Source organism: Labeo rohita, chromosome 1 (genome assembly GCF_022985175.1).
Source record: "Labeo rohita strain BAU-BD-2019 chromosome 1, IGBB_LRoh.1.0, whole genome shotgun sequence".
NCBI classification, from domain to species: Eukaryota; Metazoa; Chordata; class Actinopteri; order Cypriniformes; family Cyprinidae; genus Labeo; species Labeo rohita.
In genome coordinates this window covers 5,569,513-5,586,547 of record NC_066869.1, presented here as the reverse complement: position 1 = coordinate 5,586,547, position 17,035 = coordinate 5,569,513, and the positions used below count along the sequence as shown (strand labels likewise).

The following is a 17,035-nucleotide window of genomic DNA, read 5'->3' as shown; positions in this document are numbered from 1 at the left end:
TGTTTTTACTGTATTTCTGTTATCAAATAAATACAGCCTTGGTGAACAGAGGAGACGTTTTAGTCATTTGTATGGTATGTGTGCTCTAGTTAAATGTCCTGGAAGTGCATAACATTTTTAGGAGCAGGATTTGGGTCAGTATATTTAGATTTATATATCAATTAAACTGTTAAAAGTGGCATGTCCTTGTTTAGAGTTACACAAGTTTATGTGAGTAGAATAACTGTTTCTTAATAGACTAATGCAGTATTTACGTTTGCCAATAAAAGCTAAAAGGCTTGGAGAGAATAAAAGTTAAGCGCTCGGCCCACGCTGCAGTCATTTCTTTGTCTTTATTTCTTTTGGAAAAGTGAGGGGGTGCAATTTCAATTGAGCAGATGTTTCCTTTCCAGCAGTTTAATAGAGTGCTTCTTTGAGTGTGTCTTTAAGAGAGGGAAAAAACATATAATCAGTGCAAGGCATTTCATATTTTAATGGTGTGCAGTGAACAAATGAATGCACATATCAGCAGAATGCGCTGCCAATATCGCATGTGAGGGACGGGGCTTCTAATTCAGTGGGCGGAGAAACTCACATCAGAAGCGGAGCAAAGAACTAAGCCAAGAGACAGAAAGAGAGAGAGATAAAGATGATGTTGACATACCCTTTGGACAGGAAGTGACCAAACATTAAGGTTATTACTCTGACCCAGTGGAACCGTCATGAACTCATTTCCCATGTGTCGGTCAACAGTGAATTATTGAGATGCTTGCTCCACATAACTGGTTCAGTAAATTCTCTCACCGAACAGACTGAGCTGCTGCTACTGCCCAGTGTTCATATTTTTATTTATGTGTTTAAATCTTTTTAATTTAATCCAGCTGGGTTTTTATTTGATGTTCAGCTGCAGGCATATGTTTTGGTTTGTATGGCTGTCAATATTGCCATCTAGTGGTGATCCCGTGAAAACACACACACACACACATACACCACATGTTGGGTTTCCAAAACTTACGGGTTCATTCTATAGGCATAATGGTTTTTATGCGGTACAAACTGTATTTCCAACCCTTCACCTAAACCTACCCCCCTGGTGAAAAAAACAGCATATGCTGGTAGGTGTGTTTTGATGCTGGTTTAAGCTGGTCCTTGACCAGCAACATGACCAGCAAAAACCAGCAAAAGACCAGCTTAAACCAGCTAAGGACCAGCATAAACCAGCATCAAAACACACCTAACCAGCATCCCAGCATCAAAACATACCTACCAGCATATGCTGGTTTTTTCACCAGGGCCCTCACAGGAAACTTTCTGCATATCTTCATTTTTTATGATTTATAAGCTTGTTTCCTCATGGGGACCATAAAATGTCCCCACAAGAACAAGGATTTTGGTTATTGACATTTGTGTGGGTATATTTTGTCCCCATAAAGTAGGGTTTACTAGAACATGCACACTCCTTGACATTTTTATGCAACAAACATAAAAAGTGTACACTCACTGTAGAGATGACCCAAAAAATATATATATAACATGATGAAAATCATAGTCTGATGTATTTATTTATTTTGCATTAACATTACTGCACAGGCTATTTTTATTATAGGCCTATGTCAATAATAGAAATCGTTTGTAATAACTGTTTTGCGGAAATCCAATGAAAAGCCAGACATTATAGGGGGCGCTGTGACGCTACTTTGTCGACCGCTAAAACCACTGAAGAAACAAAGAAGACTAGCGCACTCAGACCGTAAGCGTTTACTTCTAACATTATTCGCTATGTTTTAGCTATGTACTTGTTGCTAGTGTTTGTATATCTTAAGATATGATTTCCCTCGTTGTATTTCGTTGCTTATGAAAATGAACCATGGTTTTACTACAGTAAACATGTTTCAGCGACGATATTTGTAATAAAACCATAGCTACTACAGAAACACATCTTCAAACTGTAGTGTAAGTTATTTAAGTTATATCGTGGTAATAAAATATTTGTAGTTTTAGGAGAGATCTTTAAATATCATTCGAAAATGAATGGTTATACGAAATATATCCTAATATTCATGCTAAAGGCTGGCTGGGTAATAAAACTACATATTAGTAAACATAATACTCTTCAGAAATATTCTATACATTTATTTTAAGAAAGTAGGCGATATTTACTTGAACAAGTCAGTTCTATGTTCAGCTTTTATGTAAACAATCAGTTTGAGTTTAAATCAGTATCTGTTCATTATAAATGTGTCTTTTAATAATCAATGTGTTTGTGTTCAGATGTTAAGCATGAAAGCGCAGGTGGATGTGATCTGCTGTAAATCAGTAGGAACTGATCTGTCCATGCTGGATATTGAGGATTTCATCACAGAAATCTGTCAGCTGAAGAAAGAGGTGGCGTCACTGGAGGCAAAGCTGAGAGAAAGAGGAGACAAACTGAACAGAGAGGTTTGAGCAGCTCTTCAGTTCATCCTTTAGCTGATGATTAAGTTTACATTAAATAATTTTGATTATTTTGTTGTGACTTAATATCTAGTACTTACTGATTGTGTTTGTCAGGATGTGGAGAAGGTTTCAGCGCGTGTGACTGATGGGACAGAAGCTCAGGATTCAGTCTGGAGCGTCAGAGATCAGAGATCCAGAGACACACGGGACTCAGAGCTCAGCCTCACTTTACTCTGTTTTACTGACGCTCAGGATCATGAATCCACTGATCAAACCATTGACTGTAAAGCTGAAGAACAGGAGATACTGGTGACGCCGCTGAAGATGTGCTCCGTCAAACTGGTGGACTGCAGGAACCTGATAGAGAGCAGAGTAGAAGAAACCACTGCAAAAGAGGAACAACAGAGTGATGAGGAGGATGAAGATCAGAAAGATGATGTTGATCAGAATGAGAATAAGGATGAGGATGAAGATTGGAATGATGATGATGATGATCAGAATGAGGTTGAGGATGATGAAGATCAGAATGATGTTGATGACGATGACTTTGTTCCTTCAGGTGTGTTTCTTCCTTGTATTACCAGATATACGGAGTCAACAGAATTGGTAATAAATTGTAAAAATAATTTAAAAACATATGTGCAGGGGTGGCAGCTGCCACTCTAAAAATGAGCTTTGCCACCCCAAAGCAGAGATTGTGATCAGAGGGGAGTGTGAGCAGAGCAGCATGATTTTAACTGAAGTGAGGATTTCTTGAAAGCCAAAGCCAAACACAGATGACTCACTCAAATGAGACAAGTTTAGGAAGCTATAGTTCTGAAATAGTCGTTTGAATGGTCGTTGTTTCCGCGGGTCCTTAAAAAGTGTTCAATTTAAGTTTGATCCAAATTAAGTCCAAAGAAAGTCTCGTAAAATATTCAATGGTATAACAGAATCTTAATTATAATTTTAAGAGGTCTTACATTTGGGGAACAGGAAGTGTGTGGTTTAATGTTAAGTCAGAATGCTGTGATTTCACTAAATAAATATGAGTGCTGCACGTTTCAGTGTTAAAACGGGGTGCAGATGTTATGTAAATGTCTCTCAGAAGGGAACCGACTGTCCGAATCTGATGAAGTAGCGTTAATGGGCACATTGTTCTTTGTGTACAACAATGTACTGGGGAAACCATTGTGTTTCTGCCGTTCCAAAAGTGCCACCTATTGGCAGAGAATGAGTTTGCATTTTCAGTAAGCCCTGCTTTTGTTCAGACCCAATTATAAAAGCCTAGACACGCCCCTAGTGCAGACCTACATTCATATGGAGCAGAATTTGTTGTAAATTCTGCAAATTTGAGACACTGAGAATGGCATATTGAGCTGCACACGTATAAAATAGCACAGCACCATTCATCAGATTTTGTATTTATTTAAATCATAGCCTTTGCCGTTTGATAAACACAGGACATATCATATTTCAATTCTATTTTGATTGATTGTTCTACTCTGTAAGTTATAGAAAAAGTTATGTTTTATGCCAATTTTGTTTCTTTCAGATGACAGCGCTGGTTCATCTGATGGAGAAACTGAATCTACACCCAAAGAGCAAAGGACAGTGACTGACTGTGAAAAAACATTCAGCAAACAGGGTAATTTAATGAGACGTCAGAGAAAACACACAGAACAGAAAGACTTCCCTTGCAACATATGCAACATCAGCTTTCCTACCTTCAAAGAGAGAAGACTTCATGCAAAAGAGCACAGCGTGAAGAAGGAGTTTCGCTGCGAACAGTGTGGGAAAGATTTTTTCACCACTCCTTATAATATGAAAGCTCATATAAAGACACACGAAGAAAAGTTATTCCAGTGCACCGAATGTAACAAGTTTTTCCGGAACAATCGAGATCTTTCAAGTCATAAGAGGACCCACACAGGTGAAAAGCCGTACAAGTGCCCTCACTGTGAGAAGAGCTTCAGCCAAGGATCTCATCTGAAGAGACATATACTCACACACACCAATGAGAAGCCGTACCAGTGCAGTGAATGTGGAAAACCTTTTAGAAACTCAACGTCTCTAAAGGTACACCAAAAAATGCACACTGATGAAAAACCATATCAGTGCCCTCACTGCGAGAAGAGCTTCAAATATGGAATCAGTCTGAAAAACCATCTATTAATGCACAGCAATGAGAGACTGTATCTGTGCAGTCAATGTGGGAAAACTTTTACAAACTCAGCTTCTCTAAAGTTACATCAAAAAATGCACTCAAAAAATGATGAAAAACCATATCAGTGTTCACACTGCGAGAAACGTTTCTATCATTCAACTCATCGGAAAAGCCATGAGAGGATTCACACCGGAGAGAAACCGTACCTGTGTTCTGACTGTGGGAAGGGCTTTTCTAGTCCATTTGCTTTCAAAGTTCATCAGAGAATTCACACGGGAGAAAGACCGTATTCCTGTAGTGACTGCGGAAAGAGTTTTTATAAGCAAAGTGACTTAAAAATACACCAGAGGACTCATACAAGAGAAAAACCTTTTAAATGCTCACATTGTGACAAGACATTCGCTATATCAAGTTCCCTGAAGATCCATGAAAGAATGCATACAGGAGAGAAACCTTACTGCTGCTCCATCTGTGGTGAGAGATTCGCCTTTAAATGGGGTTTTCAGACGCACCAGAAGAAACACGCTGCAGAATTACCATAGCTTCATCATTATTCAGTAATTAATTTTAGGTTGTGTAAAAAAACACCTTGCTGTGTTGCACGCACATTATTTTATGGTTGTAAAAAAATAAAAAAATGTCAGTGTAATTGTGTAATTAAATTCCAGTGTAATGCAAATAAAAAATGCAAGTATGATTTCTGTTTGTCTCAGGTAGCACAGGTTTGTGTGTGATTTGCTTAATTTCTTGTAGAGTAAATACAATACAACAAAAACAACCAGAGTTATTCACATTAATATTGTGAAATATTATTTGTTACCCTGGACCACAACACCAGTCTTATGTTGCACAGGTATGTTTGTAGCAATAGCCAAAAATACAATGTATGGGTCAGATTTATAGATTTTTCTTTTTTTCCTCCCAAAAATCATTAGGATATTATGTAAAGATCATGGTCCATAAAGACATTTTGTAAATGTCCCACTGTAAATATATCAGTACTTAATTTTTGATTAGTAATATGCATTGCTAAGAACTTCATTGGGACTACTTTAAAGGCAATTTTCACAGTATTTCTTTTTTTTTTCTGAACCCTCAGATTCCAGATTTTCAAATAGTTGTATCTGACAGCCAAATATTGTCCTTTCCTGAGAAACCATACATCATCGGAAAGCTTATTTATTCAGTTTTCAAATGATGTATACATCTCAATATCGAGAAATGTAAACTTATGACTGATTTTGTGGTTCTGGGTCACATCTCAGTTCAAGGAAAACTGTTTTCTATTTGAAAACACATGATCCTTCAGGAATCATTCTAGGCTGATGTGCTGCTGAAGAAATCTCTCTTATCACAGTTAAAAAATCCTTCTGTTGCTTAATAAAGTGTGGAAACTGACATTCAGTGTTCAGGATTCACAAATCAAAAGAAAGAGCAAAGAACAGCATTCATTTCAAGTACAAATAAAATCGTTCTCTGTAACAACTTTATAGCTAAAATATTAGACCGGGTTATGTGTGTGAAAAGCATACAAAAATAATATTTCTTTAAAACATTTTTTTTTAACACACACACACGCGTATCTTCCTTTACTGTGCTCCTCTGATTCTGCGCGCGTTTTCTCCTCCACAAAAAACCGCGAACTCGCCTAATAAAAAAATAACGGTCATTTCTACCTCCTTTTGCTGCTAACTGACTAACATTCGTTTATCGATATCTTTATTTAATAATTCCGTCAAGATACTGACAGTATATCCGTCTGTTGGCAACGCCATAGAAATACACTGGTATTTTAAATAAAATTAGGTTTAAATTAATGTTCAGTGAAACCTCCCTACCCCGCAGAAGCGTCTTTTCTTTTCAACTCCATCGCTCGTACTGTAGGAGGCGCTATGTCTTTCCCCTTCAGTTCACCGGTAAAACCACTGAAGAAAGAAATAAGACTGGAGTAGCATTCAGATGGTAAACGTTCAATCAGTTGTACATTATTTATATGTTTTAACTGTTTATGTGCTTGTATTTATTTTTCTATCTCTGTGTTTTAATGAATGAATCTTTTCCTCGTCTTCTCGCCATATGAATTTTTTTTTTTTTTTTTAACAACAGTAGCCAAAACAAGTATTGTTTTACTACAGTAACCATGTATGTTTTAACCATACTATTTGTAGTGAACAGTTTTATATATATATATATATATATATATATATATATATATATTAACACACGGTTCATTTTCAATGCTAGACACTTTAAAGTTATCACAGTTTGGGGAGATATTAGTAGAAATCTGACAATATCTAAATATATGCATGTAATATAATATTTGATAACATCCCCTGCTTTGTGGTGGCTCAGTGTTTTAACAAAACACACTGCTAATTAAATATATTAAATAATAAATATTTCTGAATGTTCTCCAAATCAGTGTCAGTCCATACTAAATGTGTCTTTTAATAATCATGATGTGTTTGTTCAGATGTTGAGCATGAAAGCGCAGGTGGATGTGATGTGCTGTAAATCAGTAGGAACTGATCTGTCCATGCTGGATATTGAGGATTTCATCACAGAAATCTGTCAGCTGAAGAAAGAGGTGGCGTCACTGGAGGCAAAGCTGAGAGAAAGAGACAAACTGAACAGAGAGGTTTGAACAGATCAAACTTTATTTCATCCTTCTGCTCAATCAAACCAAAGTTTTGTTACCTTCTTACTTCTCATGCACATCTCAAATTAAGCCAGCAACCACATATGTTAACTAATCACCAATGTAACCACTAGAGAAAGGGGTGGATTCTTCATAAGGTTTTTTTCTATCACATCCAACAGCAGTGTCATGTCAGTGTCACTGTTTTGCTTCTGGATTTATAGTCCAATCAGTGCCAAGGCATGTTCTGTGGAGTACTGCCACATTTTGGGCGATTTCACTCTGGCTTTAGAAAAGAAATATGAAGTCAGGACTATTCTCTATGGGCTGACTAAAACAAACAATTATCTTACCAGTGAAGTTTTGCACCTATGTCACGTTTTGGTCAGTTACCCTGATGTGCGGCCATTGTGGCGATACTTAGATGTAAACAGCAGCATGGATTGCATGTACTACTGAAGACGATGTTTTGCTAATTTATGATGTCTAAACTATGGGAAAAATGTGTGCAAGCTGCTAAATCATACAGAGAAGGACTTAAGTGGGAAGGGCATTATGTTTTGATAAACTAAAGTTAATACAGCATAAGCAGTGCTACTGCTGTACACAAAGCTGCAGCTACAGATGCTAGATGAACAGAAAACACCATGTAAACATTTCTGAAAACAGACAGTTCCCCTCAAAGATACATTGATATAAACTCCTACCCCCAATTCTGGATTTAGGAGTTTCTTTCATGCATCGTGAACAGTGAGATTGATCTGCCTGCTACAGTATTTTCTCCTCTCTATCCGTCTTCAGCGGTTCTAGTCTCTGTTAACAGCCTTTTACAGACTAAATATAATAATAACATTATATTTCCACACAAATTAAATTTTGGAACATAAACGCAGTGCAGTGAATGTATGAGTTGCACTGGGCCGTTGGACAGTCCATATCGTCGAGCCCTGTAATAGGTGGTAAATATCCATACCATCTGCCACCTTTGTCTTGGACTGACGACCTGACAATGCTTCCTTCCATTTCTTATCCCTATATAAGGGATAAGTAGGCTGATATCAACATGTGTTCTTTATTTGTGTTTATCTGTGATGTGTTTGTCAGGATCTGGAAAAGGTTTCAGTGCATGTGACTGATGAGACAGAGGCTCAGGATAATAAATCCACTGATCAAACCTTTGACTGTAACGCTGGAGAACAGCAGATGCTGCAGACACCGCTGAAGATGTGCTCCATCAAATTGGTGGACTGCAGGAACCTGATAGAGTGCAGAGCAGGAGAAGAACAGAGCAATGAAGAAGAGCAGGATGATGATTGGAATGATGATGAGAATGATGGTGATGATGGGACAGAAGCTCAGGATTCAGTCTGGAAAATTGGAGATCAGAGATCCAGAGACACACAGGACTCTGAGTGCAGTCTGAGTTTACTCTGTCATAGTGACACTGAGGATCATGAATCTACTGATCAAACCTCTGACTGTAATGCTGGAGAACAGCAGACGCTGCAGACACCGCTGAAGATGTGCTCCGTCAAACTGGTGGACTGCAGGAACCTGATAGAAAGCAGAGCAGAAGAAACCACTGCAGAGGAACAACAACAAAGTCATGAGGATGATGATGATGATCAGAATAAGGCTGATGAAGATCAGAATGATGATGTTGATGATGATGACTTTGTTCCTTCAGGTATATTTTTTCCTTTTATGGCCAGATATGCTGAATGAACAGAATTTGTTGTGAATTCTGCCAATTTGAGACACAGAATGACACACTATGAGCTGCCCTAAAATATCCAGTGTTGCAGACTGGGTGCATTTCTGCCCAGCTGGGTGGTTTTGAATTTAATTGTGTGGGTCAAAATAGGATTGGGCAATTTTGGGATCAGTTTGGTGTATTTACATTTTATAGGCTAATTATTTTAACAAAACCCAAGTGTGCATGTACTCCATCTGATCATCAAGATCATACTAAACACACTCCAGAGTCAGCTGGTTCTGGAGCCCACACTTTTAACTATTTGAGAGGGATAGCAAATGTGATAACTTGATGAGTGACAGATTTTAAGCTGTAGCTGTATATTCAAGCAATTGCTATGCCAAAGTCGCGTAATTATAAGTAGCATCTGCAGTAAAGAATGGAAGAATGACTTGGCTCTCAAAACATGTATTGCGTTTGTTGTAGGCTCTTGAAAGCTCTTTGTAACTAACTGTAACTCAGAAATTAGAAAATCACTGAATGACTTAATTGAAATTGAATATGTGATTGCAGCTCCTGTCCATTAAGAGGTTTGAATAAACCATTAAGTGAAGGTTTTGGTGAGCTTTGGGCTGGAAACTTTCAACCCAATCTGGTAATACTGAAAATAACACAGTGTCGCATATCAGACTTTGTAAATATTTAAATAAAAGTCTTTGCAGCTTGACCACTGCATTAAGGCATATCACAAGTTTAGTTTTATTTTGACTAATCGTCCAGCTCTACAAGTTAAAGAACAAGTGAGATATTTATGCAGATTTTGTTCCTTTCAGATGATAGTGCTGGTTCATCTTCTGATGAAGAAACTGCCTCCACATCCAAAGAGCGATGGACAGTGACGGACAGTGGAATGACATTCAGCAAACAGGGTCATTCAGTGAGGCATAAGAAAAAACAAACAGAACAGAAAGAATTCACTTGCAAGAGATGCAACATCAGCTTTCCTACCTTTAAAGAGAAGAAACGTCATGCAAAAAAGCATGAAGTGAAGGAGTTTAACTGTGAACAGTGTGGGAAGGATTTTTTCACCACTCCGTATAATATGAAAGCTCATTTGAAGACACATGAAGAAAAGTCGTTCCAGTGCAACGAATGTAAAAGTTTTTTCGCAACAATAGAAATCTTTCTGTTCATATGAGGACTCACACGGGTGAAAGGCCGTTCAGTGCCCTCAGTGCGAGAAGAGCTTCACCCAGAGAACTCATCTGTGGAAAACCTCACAAAAACTCAACTCATCTGCGAGAAAAGGCACACCAAAAATACACAGTCTGACAAACCATCTAAAGGCACACCAAAAATACAGTGTTCACACTGTGAGAAACGTTTCCATCATTCGACTCACTGGAAAACCCATGAGCGGATTCATACCGGAGAAAAACCGTATCTGTGTTCTGACTGCGGGAAGAGCTTTGCTAGTTCATTTTCGTACAAGGTTCATCAGAGAGTTCACACAGGAGAAAGACCGTATCCCTGTAGTGATTGCAGAAAGAGTTTTTATAAGCCAAGTGACTTAAAAATTCACAGGAGGACTCATACAGGAGAAAAACCTTTTAAATGCTCATATTGTGACAAGACTTTCGCTCGAGCAAGTGCCAAGAATGTCCATGAGCGACATCATACAGGAGAGAAACCTTACCGCTGCTCCATCTGTGGTGAGAGATTTGCTTTTAAATATGTTTTTCAAACCCACCAGAAGAAACATGCTGCCCCAGAATGATCATAGCTTCATCAAGCTATGAAAAAATGGAACATTATTTTATTGTTATAAAAAAAAAATCTGTGTAATTGTGTAGTCTGTGAAGGCTGAATAAAGCAAACCAGTATCTCACCAGTAAAGTTTTGATGGATTGTAATCATCAGTAACATACAGGCATACAGGAGTCATATATTATTAGACACATGCAAGTCTGTTATTATTAATGCCCCCCAAAAAAACTGCTTAACTGCTCATTCAACACATTCAGATATTTTTATTTACTATTTTATAAGTGCTGTTCAGACAATTTATCATGATCAATTGACAATTTCAAAATCCTGGCCATGATGTGTCCCTGGAAAATGGCACGTTTGGCCATGTTAATTTGGGTGTCCGCCATGACACTCACTGTGAGAAATACTGCACGCATATACAAATGGTAAAATAGTTGGAATACCGCACAGCAGGAAAAGGCTCTCAGCCAGTCAGATTTAAGTACCAGAAGGAACTGTTGTAGACGATTTGTAAATTTAATGTGTGGCTTCTGGTATCATCTGCTACCATTTTTTGTATCTTAATTATAAACGTGCAAATAGTATTACCATTTACTTAACTTAGTTATTATTCTCGTTATTTTCCCTACAGCGACCAATGAACCAGAAGTATGGCACATTCACAGAAAACGGCTTATTTTAGCGTTGAAAAATAAGATGGATATATATCTTCCTTTACTGCGCTCCTCTGATGCTGCCCGCGCTTTCTCTCGTCTCCCACAGAAAGCCGCGAACTTGAGTAATTCAAATATTAACGGTCATTTCTAATAACTGTCAGTTTATTGACTAACATTCCTTTATCTATGTCTTCAGTTAGTAATTTCGTAAAGATATGATGGTATATCCATCTCTTGGCAAAGCCACTGAAATAAAGTGGTATTTTAATGAGAGAAATTAGGTTTGAAAATGAACGTATAGGGAAACCCTACTAACCTGCCGGAGCGTCTTTTTCCTCAACTTCATCGCTCATACTGTAGGAGGCGCTAAAGTTTATTAGTCCACCGGTAAAACCACTGAAGAAAGAAAGAAGACCGGAACGCTCAGACGGTAAGAGTTTAAGCTGTTTTACATTGTTCATGTGTTTTAGCTGTTTACTTGCATGTTGTTGTTATTTTTCAGTCTCCGTGTTTTAATGAGCTTGAATAAAGCTGTTCCTCGCCTGCTTGTCTTATGAAAAATTAAAAAAATAGATTTACTACTTGTCCTGTTATTGTTTTACTGTATTAACCAAGTTACAACAATGATATTTGTACTAGTAGGCGCTTAAATGCGTAGAAATCTGACAATATCTGAAGCATGTAATATCACGTATTTGATAATATTCCTGCTCTGTGCTGGCTCAATATTGAAATGAAACAAACACTCCTAAAGACAGCTAAATATTTCTGAATGGTCTCTGAAATAAAATGTTATTTTCTTTAATAACAAGTCAGTTGTATGTTCTTCTGCTCTTGTTCAGTCATATGTTAACAATTATTTTAAGGTTAAATCAGTGTCAGTTCATTAAAAATGTGTCCCTTTATTATCATGATGTGTTTGTGTTCAGATGTTGAGCATGAAAGCGCAGGTGGATGTGATCTGCTGTAAATCAGTAGGAACTGATCTGTCCATGCTGGATATTGAGGATTTCATCACAGAAATCTGTCAGCTGAAGAAAGAGGTGGCGTCACTGGAGGCAAAGCTGAGAGAAAGAGGAGACAAACTGAACAGAGAGGTTTGAACAGCTCTACAGTTCATCCTTTAGCTGCTGATTAAATTTACATTAAATAATTCTGATTGTATTGTTATGTGACTTAATATCTAGTACTTACTGATTGTGTTTGTCAGGATGTGGAGAAGGTTTCAGCGCGTGTGACTGATGGGACAGAAGCTCAGGATTCAGTCTGGAGCGTCAGAGATCAGAGATCCAGAGACACACAGGACTCAGAGCTCAGCCTCACTTTACTCTGTTTTACTGACGCTCAGGATCATGAATCCACTGAGCAAACCTCTGACTGTAACGCTGGAGAACAGCAGATGCTGCAGACGCCGCTGAAGATGTGCTCCGTCAAACTGGGGGACTGCAGGAACCTGATAGAGAGCAGAGCAGAAGAAGAACAGAGTAACATGGAAAAGCTGGATGATGATTGGATTGATGATAAGAATGATACTAAAGATGGGACAGAAGCTCAGGATTCAGTCTGGAGCGTCAGAGATCAGAGATCCAGAGACACACAGGACTCAGAGCTCAGCCTGAGTTTACTCTGTCATAGTGACCCTCAGGGTCATGAATTCATGGATCAAACCATTGACTGTAAAGCTGAAGAAGAGGAGATGCTGCTGACGCCGCTGAAGATGTGCTCCGTCAAACTGGTGGACTGCAGGAACCTGATAGAGAGCAGAGCAGAAGAAACCACTGCAGAGGAACAACAACAGACTGATGAGGAAGAGCAGGATGATGATGTTGATGATGGAGACTTTGTTCCTTCAGGTATGTTTCTTCCTTTTATGACTAGATATACTTAAATAACATAATTATTTTAGAAATGTTTTATTAAAATGTCAGCTGTCATGCTGGTGTTGTGCAGTAGGTGGCGGTGTGCACCTTTAAATGCCAACCACCTTTAAAAGGAAAAGATGCTCAAATGTGCATGTTCAGCCACATTTAAACCAAAATAAGAAGAATAATGTGTGCATGAGGCACGTGAACCAGTCAGATTTGTTCTAGCGCATCACTTTTGAGCTTCTGTGTTAGGTATGTTTGATGTGCACTTTTGTAATGATCTTTCATTCATTTAACATTCGACAGCTGCATGTAAATATAAGATCAAATCCTTTATAGTTTGATAACCACACTAAGACAAATCGCAATTTAAATTTTGTTTTGACTGGTTGTTCAGCTCTAGAACTTAAAGAATTTTATGCCAATTCTTTTCAGATGACAGCGCTGGTTCATACTCTGATGAAGAAACTGGATCTACATCTAAGGAACAAAGGACAATGACCGACTCTGGAAAGGCATTCAGCAAACAGGGTAATTTAACGAGACATCAGAGAAAACACACAAAACGAGAAGTCTACAGCTGCAAGATATGCAACATCAGCTTTCCTACCTTCAAAGAGAGAAGACTTCATGCAAAAGAGCACAGCGTGAAGAAGGAGTTTCACTGCGAACAGTGTGGGAAGGAATTTTTCACCACTCCTTATAATATGAGAGCTCATATGAAGACACACAACGAAACGTCTCTCCAGTGCAACAAATGTAATAAGTTTTTCCGCAACAATCGAAATCTTTCTGTTCATATGAGAATACACACAGGTGAAAAGCCGTACAAATGCCCTCAGTGCGCGAAGTGCTTCACCCAGAGATCTCATCTGAACAACCATCTACTCACGCACACCAATGAGAATCCATATCAGTGCAGTGAATGTGGTAAACCTTGTAAAAGCTCAGCTACTCTAAAGGCACATCAAAAAATGCACTCGGATGACAAACCATATCAGTGTTCACATTGTGGGAAACATTTCCGTTATTCGGCTCACTGTAAAAGCCATGAGAGGACTCACACCGGAGAGAAACCGTACCTGTGCTCCGACTGCGGGAAGAGCTTTGCTAGTCCATATGCTTTCAAAGTTCATCAGAGAATTCACACAGGAGAAAGACCGTATCCCTGTAGTGACTGTGCAAAGAGTTTTTATAAGCTAAGTGACTTAAAACTACACCAGAGGACTCATACAGGAGAAAAACCTTTTAAATGCTCACATTGTGACAAGGCTTTTTCTGCATCATATTCTCTGAAGATCCATGAAAGAATGCATACAGGAGAGAAACCTTACTGCTGCTCCATCTGCGGCAAGAAATTTGCTTTTAAAAGGGGTGTTCAGAAGCACCAGAAGAAACACGCTGCTCCAGAATCATCATTTTAGGTTGTCTAAAACAGTGTTACAGGACTGTTTTAAGGTTGTAAAAAGTAAGTAGGACGGGGTGCCCAAACCTGCTCTTGGAGGGTCGCTGACCTGGAGAGTTTAGCTCCAACCATAATTAAACAAACCTGAAGCAGCTAATCAAGAGCTGTCTCTGAAAAGCTGTCTGTGTCTGAAATCACCTGCCCTATTTGAGGAAACAGCCATTTGAAATGGCATCCAAAACCACAGTGGACTCTACTGAGTGCACTCATTCAATGCCACAATTCAAAAACGAGTGTACAACTGATTTAAGGCCTGGGTATACTTGACCTTCCACGTTCCATTACAACTCGCGCACAGCTGCATTTGCACAGTTTTTAAAGCATACTCATCTGCGGATGAGCACAGATTGCCAAGTTCAACACATGTGCCGTACAACTGATGGTAAGCCCCGCCCCTTGAACGCAGATGAGCCAATGGCATTCCAGTATCAGTTGTATCAGTATCAGTTGCTCGGACATCTTTAGGTTTCAGCGCCATAGAGATACATTGGAGGTCCGAAGCTCACATCTGTTTAATGGTGTTTATGCTACAAAAATAGTAAAACGATGTGCCTGGGGTAACTTTTAACACTTTTTCCAAGTATCCTGAGAGGATAGGCAATAAAATTTAATTTCTTAAACCCAAACAAAAGAGCAAAATGTCCCTAAGCATTCAAGTTTAATCCCAATGAAGACAAAAACGTTCATTTTCTGGTGTCATACACTCATTAAGTTTCCTCTGCTCAGGCAGAACATTAATTTATCTTGTACTTCAGCAAAGTATCTCTGGCTGAAACTAGCTAACGTTCAAGTTAGTGAGTCCATACCTAAAGGACTCCTGTGTCTCTGCTGACTTTTTCTTGCGGTTGCGCTGTTGTACTCACGGTCTCCAAAAACTCTTCCATTCAGATAGGGTGCATGGCTGTCCGTGAGCCCTCCTGATGATGAAAATTACGTAATGCGGACGGTCGAAGTATTCTTTGGCCTTTACACTGTAAGGGTCATGCCAAATTAATGCATGATGTTGGATCTCCAGGAGCAGGATTGGACAACCCTGCTCTAGAACATTATATACAGTGTAGAAATGAATCTTCTGGATGAAGAACTGTTTTTGTGACAGCTTTAAATTCACTTTAACGTGCAGATCAGTGTCTGATATTGAATTACAGTGTGTGTTTATGGGTTTTTTATTTGCAACAACCGAATGATGAGGCCTAATAATTTTATCAGTTATTAAATACTTCTTGAAAAACATCATGACATGAAATGACCCTTATTACCCTTGGTCACTTTATTACGCAAACTGAAATGATCCAGACATGAATAAGCAATACAATGTCACAGTGTCAGTTTTGGGATTGATAGCGACTTGTCCCAATCGAAAGCATATTTATAGTGTTGGAAGTAGGGATGAGCGAGTACAGCATTATCTGTATCTGTATCTGTTAACCATATGAATTATCTGTATCTGTATCTGTACTCGGAGTGGGCGGGGCCTAACCCGGAAGTGGGTGGGATTTAACCTGGAAGTGGGTCATGTTGTATTGAAATGGGCGGGGCTTTAACCGGTATGTTATTTTAAGCATGCAATTGATATGGGTTGATCAGAAATTGTTATATTTATTGCTGATTAGAAAACTATTTACATGACAGCATCAGCATTGAGCTTCAGATCAGTGGTTTTGATCATGATAACAAACGAACTATATACAGAATAAGTTTTGCAACAATGAATACAACACATGCGGTTGCAATTACGAAGTAAAATGTAATGAACAAGAGTTTTCATTTCAACATAACTTTTTTTTTTTAACCTTGAGCAGTGTGGTTTTTTTATTTATTTATTTATTTATGTACATAAATAAATTTACATTTATTTATGTACATTATTTAATACAGAAAGAAAGTGTCAGACACTCAGTGCGTGAAGTAAAAAAAACTGGTCAGAGCCAGCTGACGGTTTAAAAAAGAAAAATAAATTCTCCGACAGGCAGAGACGCGAGTCGCTTTTACCAAGCACCACGTCTGAACAAACCCCACGTTTACCAAAACTCTACTGGTTAAAAAGTAAGTACTACAAACAAACCAAAGTAAAAAACAAAAGTGATGCTGAAGAAACCCTAAACGTTAACGGAAAAAAACCCGCAAACCTGAGTGACTGAGGGAGAGAACAGAGAGAGAGCGCGCTGTTCTCTTCTCTTCTCAGTGTTCTGTGTGTGTGTGTGAGCAGAGCGGGACACAGCAACACAATAAATCTGTATGTGTTAGTGATGCGCGGATGGCGGTTATATCCGCGGGCGCTGCGGACAATCCGCGGGTCGGGTGGGTCGGGTAATAAAAAATTGCATTCTGATTATTTGCGGGTGGTTCGCGGGTGGATGAGAAAAATCAATAATGACGCA

General features: G+C 38.6%; 2 protein-coding genes across 3 annotated transcripts; both read left to right on the top strand.

The window, feature by feature from the left end:
* The first annotated feature begins 1,666 nt into the window (after positions 1–1,666).
* LOC127155172 (zinc finger protein ZFP2-like) lies at positions 1,667–5,258 on the top strand. 2 transcript variants are annotated; one of them, XM_051097357.1, is made up of 4 exons: positions 1,667–1,729; positions 2,251–2,418; positions 2,542–2,974; positions 3,950–5,258. In XM_051097357.1, the coding sequence occupies exons 2-4, from the start codon at positions 2,251–2,253 to the stop codon at positions 5,101–5,103; spliced, it is 1,755 nt and encodes a 584-aa protein (XP_050953314.1). In that variant the 5' UTR covers positions 1,667–1,729; the 3' UTR covers positions 5,104–5,258. The 2 variants fall into 2 exon arrangements, with proteins under 2 accessions (XP_050953314.1, XP_050953238.1); XM_051097281.1 differs by having other exon boundaries at positions 1,668–1,729; positions 2,530–2,974.
* On the top strand, positions 1,918–15,902 carry LOC127155559 (zinc finger protein 558). Its single transcript, XM_051097153.1, has 4 exons — positions 1,918–1,932; positions 12,254–12,421; positions 12,535–13,177; positions 13,625–15,902. Exons 2-4 carry the CDS (start codon positions 12,254–12,256, stop codon positions 14,611–14,613), a joined length of 1,800 nt encoding a protein of 599 aa, XP_050953110.1. The 5' UTR covers positions 1,918–1,932; the 3' UTR covers positions 14,614–15,902.
* The last annotated feature ends 1,133 nt before the right edge of the window (positions 15,903–17,035 follow it).